At 39.4% G+C, this 14,800-nt stretch overlaps 2 protein-coding genes across 5 annotated transcripts in view; one reads left to right on the plus strand and one right to left on the minus strand.

Moving 5' to 3' along the window:
• PHKB (phosphorylase kinase regulatory subunit beta) overlaps window positions 1–8,982 on the minus strand; it is an 84,579-nt gene extending 75,597 nt beyond the window's left edge. The window contains exons 1-2 of one of the 4 annotated variants that reach the window (XM_086468917.1): window positions 6,186–6,240; window positions 1,902–1,919 (exon numbers count right to left, since the gene is read on the minus strand). In XM_086468917.1, coding sequence (XP_086325043.1) covers window positions 1,902–1,919; window positions 6,186–6,240 — 73 coding nt within the window. Of the gene's footprint in view, window positions 1–1,901; window positions 1,920–6,185; window positions 6,241–8,894 lie in introns of those variants that run through there. The other 3 variants (XM_086468914.1, XM_086468916.1, XM_086468915.1) reach the window with 3 other exon arrangements.
• Window positions 8,983–9,238: 256 nt separating this feature from the next.
• ITFG1 (integrin alpha FG-GAP repeat containing 1) overlaps window positions 9,239–14,800 on the plus strand; it is an 89,268-nt gene continuing 83,706 nt past the window's right edge. The window contains exons 1-3 of the mRNA XM_086469035.1: window positions 9,239–9,416; window positions 12,993–13,065; window positions 14,501–14,646. Of these exons, the coding sequence (XP_086325161.1) occupies window positions 9,239–9,416; window positions 12,993–13,065; window positions 14,501–14,646 (397 nt within the window). The remainder of the gene's footprint in view (window positions 9,417–12,992; window positions 13,066–14,500; window positions 14,647–14,800) is intronic.

Genomic DNA, 14,800 nt, shown 5'->3' on the forward strand with positions numbered 1-14,800 from the left:
TTTTCATGTTTGCTATACAAGCACAATTTATCAGATTTCAATTCAAACAGAAAAAAACCTGCAATTTCTATAATCTCAGAGAATAGATTTCTATACACATTTTTTCAGCAGTACCTGTCCACACAAACAACACCTTCACCTGGATCTCCAGTGCCTTGAAGGTATTAGCTACAGCACATGCTACATAAGTGATAGTTTAATCATTGAAGACAGACTAGTAAATGTTAAGAATTTTCTAGGAGTATTGTCTTAGAAGTTAAGTATGCTACAGACAGAATTTCTAAAGATAAGTAGAAAAACAGAAGGAAGAGGGACAAAAGTAGCCCAAATTTAACTTACTTCCCTACCTGCTTTCTAAAACAGTGAAGATGTACAACACTATTAATGTTTTAACTATCATAACCTCGTTTCCATTTCCTATCTTGAATCAAAAAGAGGGTTAGCTTGTTCCCAGATACTATCAAAGCTTAAACAACGTATCCATCCAGTAAAGCCCCCAAACTACCTGTATTCCAGAGAAATAAAATGTTTTCAAATCTACAGCTTTCCTTCTTGGACCCACATATTGACTGCTTCCCTATTTGCACATGAAAAGCCCTTTTTCCCTGATAGCTGAAATGAGCTACCTATCCGAATGACATGACTTCTTAAAAATTACTGGGGCAAACCATTTCTAACTTCTAATTTGAGAGTAACATACTGCTCTCTTTCCATAAATCACTTCGGCTTTATTCAGTGTTCTGGATGGCAAGATCTCCCGCAGAGCCATTTGATAACAGGAAGAATGAGCATTTCCCCCTTCCGGACTGCACGCTGTCCCTCTGAAAAGCGCAGCGAAATGATTGCCAGGGAAGCCCAGCCAGCCAAGTTCTGGCAGGATGCAGCAGCGTGCTCCTATTCAAGTTGCCTCTTTCGCACTCCCAGCACATACCCAAGCATTAGACAGGAGATTGCCCATGTACAGGACTCTCATCCAAAGAAAAAGAATGTCTGGGGAGTGGTGACAGAAGCTTTATCAATCAAGTCCTTCGCTGGGGAGACTGGAGAATGTTTCTTGTCCCTCAGGAACTCAAATCTCACCCCTCAAATTAGTATTACTTTTGCTTTGCAATCATAGCAGTTAAAAACAAATCCACCCCTCCTTGAGCAGACTCTGGCAGGTCTGTTGTGCATGATTCTGTGGTGACGCTTACCAACACATCTGAGCTTCCCCTACAGCCTTCCCTTTTCTCACTGGGAAAGGCTGTTATAAACAACACGTGCATGTGGGGAAAGGGCCTGAGAGGGAAGCACAGAGAGCCCAATTTATTTGAGTTGCCTAAAAAAAAAAAGCTAAAAGAAATGGAATGGAAAATAAAAAACTTGTAATGTATCACACCTTTTTTATCTTTTGTTTAAAAATCAACATTCTGAACCAATTTAAATGAATTGTCCAAAGCGATTTTATTTTTCTACCTCTTTTTGCCTAGAAATCCCTGCCCATGAGAACATTCGTAATCTATATTGTTGTGCTATTAATTCAGTTATCTTGCAAAAGCCTACAATACAATGGCCTGCAGTAACTAATTTTATAAGGTGATTCAGTGAAAGTACGACTGAATATGCATAGGAAAAAACCTCTAGGAAGTCACATTGCATAAAAGCTAGCAAATTTATGAGAACTATTTACTTACTGCATTTTCAAAGGCAAAATTAAGATTCTTACTCTTAGATTTCTTAACTGTATCACACATAACAGTACACTGTCCTTTGTGTGTGAAATAGGTTCAGAATGTCTATTTCTTGCAGACTGTCAACCCCAGTACTGCACCATGAAAAACAGGTGGATACTTAAGACACACACACTTATACACACAAGTCAAAAGTTTCTAAAATAAATTTGTTCTGATTTACATACTTACCAGACAATCTGTGACCCTCTGTGGCCAACAAAGAAACAAAATACAGTAATCATGAACAAAAAGCATATTCACCTATTTCAGAGCATTCAAAGATTTCCACTTTGTGCAGAAAGACGACTGAACAGAATAAAGAGCATGAAAATGTCAAAGCATCATCATCTACAAATTATATTGTTTTAGATGTTTGAAACTTCACAAGCAGAAATAAATTAAAACAGCCAGAGTAGACTGTTGATGAAACAAAAAGGCAAAATGAATTCAAAGTTCAAGAAAATTGACAAAAAGTAAAGTTCTATGCCTTGGAAGTATTCCTTAAAATTACCCCTACTACCAGTAGGAGAACTTCTTTAAAGGAATACTCAAAACCAAAGTTTTCCACATACTCTTCATCAATTCCACACTAGCATCTACACAGTTCATGTTTTGCTTGCGTGTCCACAGCATTCTGCTGGACAATCCTGTGGTAAATTAGTATCACAATCTAATCAAAAGCAAGAAACAGATAGGACAAACACAAAGCTAGCTGCTACTTCCCTGGGGTTTTGTAGTGAGACCACGACTCAGTGGAAACTATTTTTAGGATAGCCAAAAAAAAGCCCAACTATACTCTTTTCCAAAATCTATATAATAGCTCATTTCAGCAAGACAAAAACCTGCCATAGAAAGCTACTTTCAATTACATATTTAAGATAGGTTTTCAAACTGAAAAAAAATGACAGCAGCAAGACTGCAACACTCAAACATAAAAGAATGACATATGCAAATAGTGGAGTTCTTGGTTTGTACCGTAGCGTTCAGAAGAAACAGAATGAGGACATTAATTTCAAACACTGTTTCTCATTTCATATACTATATCTCACTTCATTGTAACCATACAGTGTGAGTTTTAGTTTATGTAAATAAGTAAATATGCTAGGAAGGAATACAAAAAATATTTTGTTGATTTAGTACTTCTTCAGATGCATACCGGTGTAAGAACCCTTTACAAAATTTAAACAGCCTACATCGTAGTTCAGATTTTCTTCCACGAAGAATGAAGTATGCCCATTATTTCCTTACATCAGAAGTGGATTGCTGCAAGTCAGTAACTACTTCAAAATCACTAAAAAACTCACACAGACAGGAAATCAAAATGTTGTTTCCTGCATTAATCTATTGAACATCTGATAAGAGAACACTCAAAATCTTTACCCCAAGTCCAATTAAATCCCTGTTTGTCTTCAGATATTGCACTGACTAATTACACTAGATCCGTATTTAGAATGAAAATTAGTCCACTTTCATTTCCCATCACTTACAGGTTCCAGAGTAATATGATTTCACCATTCTTCAAGTTAAGAATTACTAAACAGGATAGTAATTTCCTTTCATAGTATTAGAGAACAGGAAGAAATCTGAACCAGCCCAAAAACTGATAACATAGACATCAATTACTTGTGTAGAACTAAAGTAATAAACAGGCAAGATATTTCCGACTTAGCTAAGACATGGAAACTATAAGAAAACATTATGCAGCAGATGAAACTCAATAATTCCAGGAAAAATTTACAATTTAATTATCTCTTCTAAGCAGAATACAAAACTGAAGGAAATTAAGGGAAGTTCTCCGAGTAAGCTATTAGCGTGTAAATACTTATGTATATACAACCTCAGCCTGGAGGCTGAGAATATTATTGTGATCCTGACATTAAAGTATGTTCCCATCCACTTCATTTTTATTCCAGTTATACTTGAGATTAGCATTAATTGCTCTTCAGGGAAGAACTATAAACTGCCTAGATGTTTAGATTTAAAAGCTACGGTCAACATTTTGAAACCCTGCTCCCAAATTTGTATTTACAGAAGATCTGAACACCCACACATCCTTGAAGATGGCAGCAATTGAGATATTAAAGAAAAATAGGCATCCGAATGGAATTCTGGACCTAGTCTATGGATAAAGATTTGAATATTTCAACAAGGATTGATTATTCAAATTTTTCAAAGTACAGAATTTAAAAAAAACACACAACCAAACACACACCTCCCTTGAAGTTCAATCACAAACAAATGGAAGCAACATGGCAAGAATTTTATTTCCAATATTTCACATGCCAGAAGAACAAAATAAAAAGTTTATTTGCATAACTAAATCAGCACAGACCAAATAAAAAAAAACAGCTACGAATACCAGATTTCTTTCTAGATTTGGTGAGAATAAAAACTGCCCACAGTCCTTTAATGTGACACTAGTTCTCGATGTAATCTAACACTTTGAGACGTGAACAAGTTCTGGCTCTCAGATCACAGTAACCTTCATTATCCAATATTAGTACAGGTAATAAAATCTTCATATTACAGAAGTCATTGGGACAAAAGAGGATTTTACTTCTTCACACAGTAAAGTTTAAGAAATTATATCATACGAACAAATCTTATCCTCCCAACATCGCATTTCCTTCTCTTGAGACTTCTGCCTTCTCTCCTGAGCTCAGGCTTAACACAGTACTGGAGAGAAACACTGTTGGATACAACACAGTTTATTCTGATAGTTCCCTGCCATGAAATATATCTGCTCTTCAGTCCAAACCCATGTAGTTGAGCAAGGTGATATCAGAAAATAACTTTCAGAAGCACTTCCACTAGAAGGAAAATTCACTTCTCACATATGTAAATCTGAACTCCGATTCCATGAACTTAACATGTACCAACGGTGCTGTTGCTGGTGGGGATCTTTAATCTCTACATACAGGAGGAAACTATGTTACCATAGCTGGCCCTGCTTTGAGCAAGAGGCTGGAGTAGATGACCTCCTAACATCCCTTCCAAACCTAACTTTTCTACAATTCAATGAAAACATTGTCATGAAACCCCAGGAGATGGGCTGGGGGAAGAAGAAGAAAAAGATATTAAGGTGTTCCTCTATCTGAATAAACATTAGGAGTAAACACAAGGTTAAAAATGTTACCTAAGTTGAGTGATGATAACACACAGGTAAAAATGCGTAAAATCTTGTAGTAGTTGTACATGCCCATGGAGCTATTAAGTTAACTATTAGCAGTTAACCTAAATAGTTTTAAAGTGATAAAACTTTTCAACTATCATTTATCAAGAAAAATCATGTGTTAGACTATAATTTAATTAGAATTTCAGAGGAAAAGAACAAATGTGTATCAATTCACTTTGTTCTTTCTCTATTTCCTAATCACCTGAAGCGATTTCTCTCTATAGTGTATTATACTTAATGGAAATTACTAATTTCAGGATTTACAGTAACTAACAACACACAGAAGTTACTGAATGCCAGAAATAAAACACTGCCAATTCACATAACCAAAATACTCCAAAATGTCAAAGTCTGCCACAGAAGCCTTGTAAATGTTACAAGCAAGGCAGGAAATAATTCAGGATATTCAAGGCAGTCATTGCCATTTCTGAGCACTCAAAACAACAGCTCTTAGAACTACTAAAAATATGTATTTTGCATAACAACAGAAACATCAAGTATCAATATAATAATAGGAAAGAGTATTATTTTTATTACAATGTCAACACTTCACATGTCCTTTGACTTTAAGAGAGGCAAAACAGAACATGAACAGGGTAGTTCAAGTGACTTAGTTGTGGCAAGAGACAGCTGAAATCCCCTCACTGGATACTCTCACCAGCACTCCTACTGCAACTGTGTTCCCACACAGACTAACCAAGAGTCCCACACAGTTTTCCCTAGATCAGCTAGCTTAAATATGGGCACATTTGTTTCAGTCACACTCTTTGCAAAATATATTGAGCTACATCAGTAATGGTCTTGACGACTCCATATATTCCAGCTTCTGTTCTACCTAAAGAGAAGCTGAGTCAGGGTTTTGTTTTGTTGGGTTTTTTTTTTTTTGCTTCCTCTTCATTTCGAAAAGTCAAGCTTCAGAACACTAACTGACTTACTGGAAATTGTACTTCTTTTCTCTAAGCCAGTCACGTTGAGTTTTTTTAGGAGTTAATTCTAAATACCACCCTTAGTGCACTTGTCACATGACCATCATCTTAAAAGATAAATTTCAGTTCAGAGATTGTTAGATACTTACAAGAATACAAAACACAAACAAACCAGGAAGAGCTGAACAGTAGATTTCAATCTAAGTAGATTTCCATTTTCAGAAATTTTCAGTGAAAAAGCTCAAATTTTTAAGTTCTACTGTACAGCGCTAAAAACTTGCTAGCACAAAACACTGCATAAACCACAAAAGACACAATTATTTTTTGTTAAATAGCCACAATCAAAAACAAAACACAGAACTGCACACTTACCAAATTTTAAAAAAGCATGCGCAGAGGAGGTCCTGTCATCATCCAAACTGGCCATTTCAAATGGTGCAGCTAACCACAAACGCCTCAGGCTAAGCTACAGTAATTTTCAAAACTGTTTAGTAAATGTTAAAGGCAACCAGTATTCAATTAAGTGAAAGCAATGTTAGTGGAGTTATTAACACGACAGAATGCACAGCACAAAGGGTAGTAAAGCTTCGTTATATTTTAGGTTTCCCTCTTCTACTCTAAAAATTGGTTTTATTTTGCTTTTACTTCCAGAAAACTTATCTGAGCAAAATTACATAGTCTAATCTAAGTTAATCTTTCGGACGTTACACAGTAGGTCTGTTATTCAATAGGAAATTTGCTACTAATGTCAAAAGGCTGAGTAAAATCTATTTGATATATTTCATGATTAAATAAAAACACTGATTTAACTAGTACATTCAAAAACGTTAAGTAATAGTAAAGACACGCAGCTAAAATTCTGCTTATGCATAGTGCTGCTTTTATCCCATGTGGAATTTACACTAGGATGTTTCTTGCATTCACATATATATTGCTCACGGTACTGAATATCTCAGTTATCTGAAGTACAACATCTTTCAGTTTGGAATGTAAAATAAAAGAAGACTGTTTGTAACTATGATGACAAGTTTTTTGTTATCTTTATAGAAGTTTATGGTTTTTAGAGCAACCAAAATTTCAGGGGTTGCAGATTAGCCAACTACTGAATATCTTTATAATCTGGTCCTAACTGTTAATTATCACAGTAACAACAAACAAAACAGTATTTTATTGCTCAAGGAAGGGAAGGAAAAAATTCTCAATAAAATTTGGGTTTACTGGCAAAAATGTAATTCATAATTTAATATAAATGAAGATATGGATTACCTCCTACAGGACAGGGTCTTAAATGATATCTTGCTGTCAGCTATAAAACACGAATCATTCATGCACATGTGTATTTACTATATCTCACTCCAAGCATCATACTAAAAAAAACCCAAACCAAACGGTACTGTTTGTAAACTGCGACTCTCCCGCACAGACCTCAGCCAATTCAGAAGAGTACAGGCGAGTTTCAGCCACTTGCAATGACTACACCAATCATGTCTCGTTCTGACAGCGCCAGAAAGGAAGTATAAAAGCTCTGAAGTTATACAAATGTCAATATTCTTATAAAGATGCAGGAGTAAATTTGAGAAACAAGAACACAATTCTCATTTGTAGATAAGAATGTTACCTGAAAGATCATATATAAAATTTGATTTTTAAGTAAACTTCTTTATCAAAAAAACATTTCGACTAAAATAATATTGATTTCTTGAATAAATAAATTTCTTCAGTTACTACATAAACGACAAAATCTCTATGAACAGGAAAAGATCGAAGTGAACTGCAATAATTATCTGTCATTGTCACAGAAGACACTTTGTTATGCATTTAACAAAAAAGTTGAAGGCAGCAGCAGTTAAGAAATCCTCAAGCATTTGAAATCATCCAAATGCCTTCTGCAGTCACAGGGCCTGAATCTGCATGGGCATCCCAAAGCTCACCTGCTGCCTTGTGACTCAGGATTCACGTGCTGCACACATGCAGGTTCCAGACTTTATTTTATAGAGCTCCATGGCTACATTTTTAAAGCAATTTTCAGTTAACAGTACCATGTAATCACGATTGGCCATAAAGTAACAACTCATTTACTGGATGGTCTTAATCATGGTATTTTGCAAATTAACACTATACATAAGTAGAATTTTTAAAGTCATATGAATCAGACCAGTCTTAAATCAATCAATTCTCTCTACAAGGGCCCTCAAAAAGACCTGTTTTCTTTTCACACTGTCTGATCTGTCATTACCACAACAGAACCAATCAAATATGCAAGTAAGGAAATAATGATTGGGTTCTACAAGCACGTATGACATACAAACACACACCACATGGATCATTTGGAAAACTTTTTCCATTAGAACGTTACAACTAAACCCTACCAAGACTGTACTTTATTTTTTAAAAAATAATTAAACAAATCAGGGGTTTTGAACTTTGGAAATCCAAGCCAACTGGGTAAACATCATCCTTTCACTTAGGCCAGAACGTAGCTGCCACACAGTCCAAGTTCAGAACCAGAAATTCTCATGTTAAAAATAACTATCTTCACCCAAGGCAAAAAAGCCGTTACTTTTGTATAAGCGCCTGCAACTTTAAAGCACTTCCTCTGTCCGACTGCCTTGTAAAACCGCAGCAGCACGACCGGGGGCAGCCAGCTGCCCGCACGGCCCTGCCGCCAAAGGAGCCCTGAATCATCCGAAACCCTGCTCCGCCAAGGACAACACACACCCACCCCCGCCCTCGTCAGGGCACGGCTCGGCCTCCGCACCAACGGAGAACCCCGGACCACCCCCCGCGGGCACGCCAAGGGTCACAGCCGCACGCAGGGCCCCAGCCCGCGCCCGGGCACAGGTGGCGGCGGGGCGGGAGCGGCCGGGCAGGGCCACGGCGGGGCGGGAGCGGCGGCGAGTGGCAGGAGGGGGAGGGGGGCGAAAGCAGCCGCGGGGACGGCCTCGGCCGAGAGCTCGGGGAGGGTGGCGGGGCAAAGGAAGGAGAGGATAGCGGGAACGGGGCGGTTAGTGAAGAAGGGGAGAGGCGCTAGCGAGGAGAGGGAGCCCCGGCGCTGCCCTCGGGCAAGCCGGGAGGTCAGACCTGAACGTTTACAGCGAGCCCGCAGCTCCAGCATCTTCCAGCTCACGTCAGCCATGTGGGCCGCCGCAGGGGCCTCTGCCGCCGCCATCCCGAGGAGGACTTGTCACCCCGCTCTGGCCAGGACAGCCACCCCCACCTCACCGCTGCCGCAGCCGACGAGCCCGGCGGCGATCTCCGCCCGGTCACCCGCGCCAGCCGTAAAGAGACTCGCGCAGGCCATCACGCCGCTGTCGCAAAGCCGCCGGGTCAGTCCCGGAAGCGAGCCGGCTGTTGTGGCGGGCACGCCCCTGCGCTGCCGTAAGTGATGCGGCGGGGGCGGCCGTGGCGGGGAGCTGGGTTGTAGGATGGGGGGCTGCCGCCGCTGGCCGGGGCTGTGCCTGCTGCTGCTGGCCTTGGCGGGGCCCGGCGCGGCCCTGCAGAACGTCACCGCCCAGCTCTTCGGGGCGGAGGCGTACGGGACCCTCGCGGCCTTCGGCGACTTCAACTCGGACAAGCAGACGGACCTGTTCGTGCTGCGAGGAGGTGAGTGCGCCGGGGGCGAAGCGGGGCCGCCGTCGTTACTGGCGTCGGTCTGGAGGAGGACGGGCGCGGAGCCGGCTGGGTGCTGCGGCAGGAGCCCCCCCGGAGCGCTGGGGGGGGTCCGTGCCGGCGCGAGGAGTGCCTGTCGCTGCGCCGTGTTCCTCGCGGGGGGACCGGGGCGGGTCGGGGCGGCCCGGTGGGACCCCTGCGCGGGCCCCCGAGGTGCCGTCCTGCCTCGGCGCCCCTTTTGGGGGCGTGCTTTTGGGGGTACAGGTCGCTTGTTTGACAGGTGCTTTCCCGGTTCTTGGGGGGCAGGGAAAGACTTTCCCGGTGGGAGCTGTCCCGCGAGGAGCCGGGAGCGAGGCTCGGTGATCCTCGTGGGTCCCCTCCCACAGCAGGTGCTCTCCGAGTCTGTAAATCACTCACTGCTTCGTCTTCGCCTCCTCTTCTGAAGCAGTGTTCAGCGTTCGGGTCTGTTTGCGGTATCGCTGAGGGCGAGCGTAGGGAACAATAAAATTATTTTCAAAACTGAAACTGACGTTTGTTTGTTCCCGAGAGACTTTCTGTATCGCAAAAGATATTCGCAGTAAAACATGGCTTTATATAGGGCAAGAAATGCTTTTCTTTAAACTGAATTTATGGTTGTGAAATAATCCAAAGACTTTGTCCTACAGAATGAATGGTCACGTACTGTTTTTTTCACTCCTGCTTTCACAATCTTTTGGGAAACACGGGATGAACATTTCACAGTTGTAAAGAGCATAAATTGTCCATGATCCTACCTTGAGTGTTATGTTAAAGTGGAAGGCTAGATAAACTTGTTCCACGTAGCTGCCATCTGCCATGAGATTCTGTTTAAGCTTCAGATGTGGGGAGACCCCAAATCAGAGCTTGTTATTTGTGGTCTGTGTTATTTGTGGATCTTAATCTTGGATTATTTTACTTGCTTTAAGATACACGTTAAGGTAATAAATTTGCCTTTTTTATTCTTTCAGTCTCAGAAATGTTTCTGTAAGTAGTTTTGGTAAAGCATGAGTGAATTTCTAGTCTAGTTGGGATATTTAAATGCATGGCTCCTTGAAAAAGCTCCACTGGCTCATCTACTGAAAAAATGCACTGAAATATTAGATTTAAAATGAACATCAGTGATAAGAGATTTATTTTTTACTTTCTTATCATTCAGATGAATGCATATAAAAATGTGAATAGTTAAATATTTTAGAGACAAGACTTGTGATTTCTTTCTTCTGCACAGTGGCACTTGCTATAGTTTTCCTACTTGATACTTTCTGTAAAAATCAGCCTGAAATAACCTACTTGGAAACATTCTTTTTCATATTTTAAGTCTTGACAACGAGTAGCTTGAAAAATTTACAGAATACCTTCTAAACAAAAAGTGGAGGCCAATTCTAAATAGTGCTGAAGATGTGAGCACTGGGGATAATACTAGACTTTGAGGAACAGTGATCTGGTAAAGAAGCCCAGTCCTAACAATCCTGATCCTTAATAAGGAAATGAAGATGATGTCTTGGGCCTTTTGCTGGATTTATATTGCTGTTCTGATCTTGAATTACTTCAGTAAGAGTAATGTTCCATATGCTCAGACACATGAAAGAAAAATCAGTTTGTACTCAGAGCTTTGGAAGAGAGGGTAAACTAGCTAAATGTAAGAGGTAACCTAGATCCAGAAGTATCTTGTTGCAAGAACAATTAAAAACTACCAGTGGACCCTGGGTTTACTCAATTTTTGAAACTAAAAATATACAAATAAATGGAATTGTGCACATGTTTACATGCTTTGTTAGTCTGTGCACAAAACAGGGATAAGTGGGGAAGCTCGTGCTGTTTGCTTGCTGAGCCTACCACCTTCTAGTTATGTTTGATGCCTCTTCTAATGGTACCGGGCAGCAAGTGATCAATCCCCTATTCCTCTTCTGCATTTCATTGGGGAATTCTGAAGACTTTGGTGATGTCCTCACTCAGATGTTCAGAATGACCTCTAACCTTCGTCATTGTTATTTGTATGGGATCTGTTCCCTTTTTTCACACCCTCCTATGTACTTTTTTTCCTTTCTTCTGTGTTCTTTTTGAGATGAGAGGACAAGAACTGCAGTCAGCATCTAAAATGTATGCACTATGGATTGACGTAGTGGCATAGTAATTTTGTTTTCTGTTCATCTAATAAATTCCAGTAGTCTGTTTGTTTTGACTATTGATGAGCACTGAGCTGAAATTTTCATAAGTCTATCTTTAGTGACCATAAAATCTCATTTCTGAGGAGTATAATTGACTTGGAACCTGGTATGTGTAAAAACAGATCTGCTTCTTCATCATCATTGCTTTACCACGTAGATGATAAAAAGGCAGGTGAAAGTCTATAGTGTGAAATCGGAATTACAAGTTTTAGCAGTCAACCCGCAGCTTTTATTATCAAAAGCTTAACCAGCTAGCAGGCTTCTTCACCTTGCTGTGTGCCAGCTTTTTCAATCATCTGTGAACGTGTAGTGCAACCCAGCTTGCCAGATGGGACTGCACTAGTCACCCCTATCCATTTTGAAAGGGTTTGTTTTCATTTACTCATTTGTTGGCATATTCTCCTTGGCAAATACGTTTATGGCAGTTATCTTTTTTTCTTCATAGCCAGGAAGCTTGTATGCTGCTATTTCACAGCTGTGAATTTTGCCACAGAGCGATGCTCTTGAAATATACTATGGTAGCTTGACTTCGGAGCTGTAGAATTATTTTTGATTAGGTAACCTAGTTCTTGCAGTTTGGGATGTGATAGGTGAGTCTCTTGAAGAATGCAGAAAACTGACACAATGAAGGATGAGTAAAAAAAAAAATGTATTTTTTTTCTTTAGCTGTGAATTATTATTTTACTTGCAGAACAAAGTGTGTGTGTATTTTATTTTACCCACTGAAAACACATTTCATTGTTCAGGTTGCATGTTGGGTTTTTTCTCTTCCCCAAATTTCAGTTATTTCTGCAACATAAAATATGGGGGTCTATTTAGATCTTCCAGAAATAATTAAAGGACAGTGGCTTGTATCATTGCCTCTAAATAAGGAAATGCTGCAGGGAAACAGGTTACTTCCATGCGCTTCACTTGAAGTACTTCTGTCAGCTGACAAGTCAGATTTTCAAATCGGCTTTTGTCATCTGAGTATCAGACCCTGCTATGTCAGAGACAGTGTTAAAAGAATTAATTTGAGTTAGCTTTTAAGCTTTAATTATTTGTATGGAACTGATGCCTACTACTTTTCCACATGTAATATTTCTTAACTCGTTATAGGCAGTTAAGTTTTAAGCCATGTGATAACAATATCGTAAAGGTCTAACACTAAGCTCCAAAGAAGATCCTTGATATTAGCATTCCTTTGAGATGCAACTAGATTCATAGGTTGTTTGAAGAAGTGATCCTTTTGCTTCCTTTTGAATGAGGAGGAATTATTTGTATGCCAAGTCTTTTTTGCTACTGCGAGGAATGACTGTTTGTGGCATAGCTTTTTAAATGTTGGTTTTTTATATATAAACCACTTACAATCCTCTGTTATTCATCGCCTTACTTGCTTTTGCAGGAAATGAGTTGATTATCTTTTTGGCTGACCAAAAGGAACCCTACTTTAAGCCCCGTGTTAAGTTACCAATGAAGTAAGTATTGATATTCAATGGTGAAACGATGTAAGCGGTCGTTTTTCTTAGAAGTGCACATGTGGGAACATGACTAGAGTTGTCTGTGCTGCTGTTACCTGTTTGATTATGTTGCTCAACTTGCCCTTAGAGCTCCAGTTCTTTGACCAGCTTCCTGGTTAATTTCTTGATACATTTTTGTTTTGATTTGTCTGGATTTTGTGAGTCAGATGACAGAATTTGTGGAGATGAGTGTTGTCATTCATATTGTTAACTAATAGGTGTGACTTCCAACCCCCGATGGAATTTCTGTGTTTTGGGGTTTTGTCCTCTACTTGGTATTAAAAATACCCACATCTTGGAATAATTTTGCAATTGACTTATTTTTTCCAGGACTATTTCCTAGTAAAGCAAACTATCATTCCGCATCATAGGTGCAGTCTTTTTGGCAGGTAGTATTAGTCTCTGTCCCAAGACGTGTTTTCAGGGAAATTCTAGTTGCTGTAGTCACTGATAGAATCCAGCCAATATCATCTGCTTTAGAAAGAGATACGGAGAATGATGTTCTGGTGTTTCTGTATAGAGATCTGTTCTTTCTAAAGTTTAAATGTAGCTTTAAAAAAAGGATCGATTTTAATAAATGTAAAACAATCTGTGTGTTTATGTACATATATATGTATAGTTTTAACCATAATAGTATCACAGGATATATTATTGCTTATGAATAATGCTTATTAATAGTATTATGTCTATTAAAAGTTAAATTGCTGTTATAGCTCAGCTTCATCTTCTATAGTTCTGAATATCTTTAATTTTCCTTATTCCCTCCTACCTTGGAAGCAGTAATTTTAGTGCATTAGAAAGGATCTGCTTTTAATTCTTAACAGAACGATCCGTGTTTGTGTGTGTAAAGCAGAGACTCTGAGTATGTAACCAAGTAAAAAAAGATAGAACAGGCAAAGGTAGGGAGAAGTGTTAAGATGTGGCAGATAATAGGAGGAGATGACATTGTCTTCAAAAAAACTGGAACTATATGTCTGACCCCTGCTGCTTAAACTGCTCCTGTTGATGATCTTGCTTTTGGATGAAACTAAAAGATCCTACTCTCTGAAGCACATTTTTGAGGACTGGTTCTACACAAATGAAGTAATTTAATCAAGTCTGGATAGCATTAACAAATAAGACATGGCTGAAGAATGTTAGCTGAAGTTTAGAGTTAAAATTGTCATCCTTCCGTAGAGGAAGACAGCCTGCAGAATGCTTGATTTAAAGTTACCTTTGCAATATATAAGGGCTTTATAAAAAGCTAGGTGGTTGAAGATAATACTGTATTGGACCAACTAGTAGTAATTGGGATGAAAATGGAAGCCTTTGAATGCACAAGTACTTTCAGTTTTCATGCACACACTTGTGCTATTATTTGCATATGGGATTTTTTGTTTGTTTTTAATTCTAGATCTCTAAGTGTTACCATAACCAGTGTAGTTCCTGGAGATTATGATGGTGATTCACAAATGGATGTCCTCCTGACTACCCGGGCACAAAATCATGGCAGAGATGAACTTTCAGTGTTTATTTTCTGGGGGCACAACCAAACGTTAGGTGAGTTGCTGAGACTGCTTGTTAATAAGATCCTTAGACTTGTTAATAATTCAAAGTCTTGTCAGAAAGCCCTAACTCATTTTACAGTGTAGTGATTTTTTTTTTTTTTTACAACTAAAATAGGGATTAGTAGCCATTCAGCTTCATATCCGTA

This window comes from Leptosomus discolor, chromosome 8, assembly GCF_034619465.1.
Source record: "Leptosomus discolor isolate bLepDis1 chromosome 8, bLepDis1.hap2, whole genome shotgun sequence".
Classification (NCBI taxonomy): Eukaryota; Metazoa; Chordata; class Aves; order Leptosomiformes; family Leptosomidae; genus Leptosomus; species Leptosomus discolor.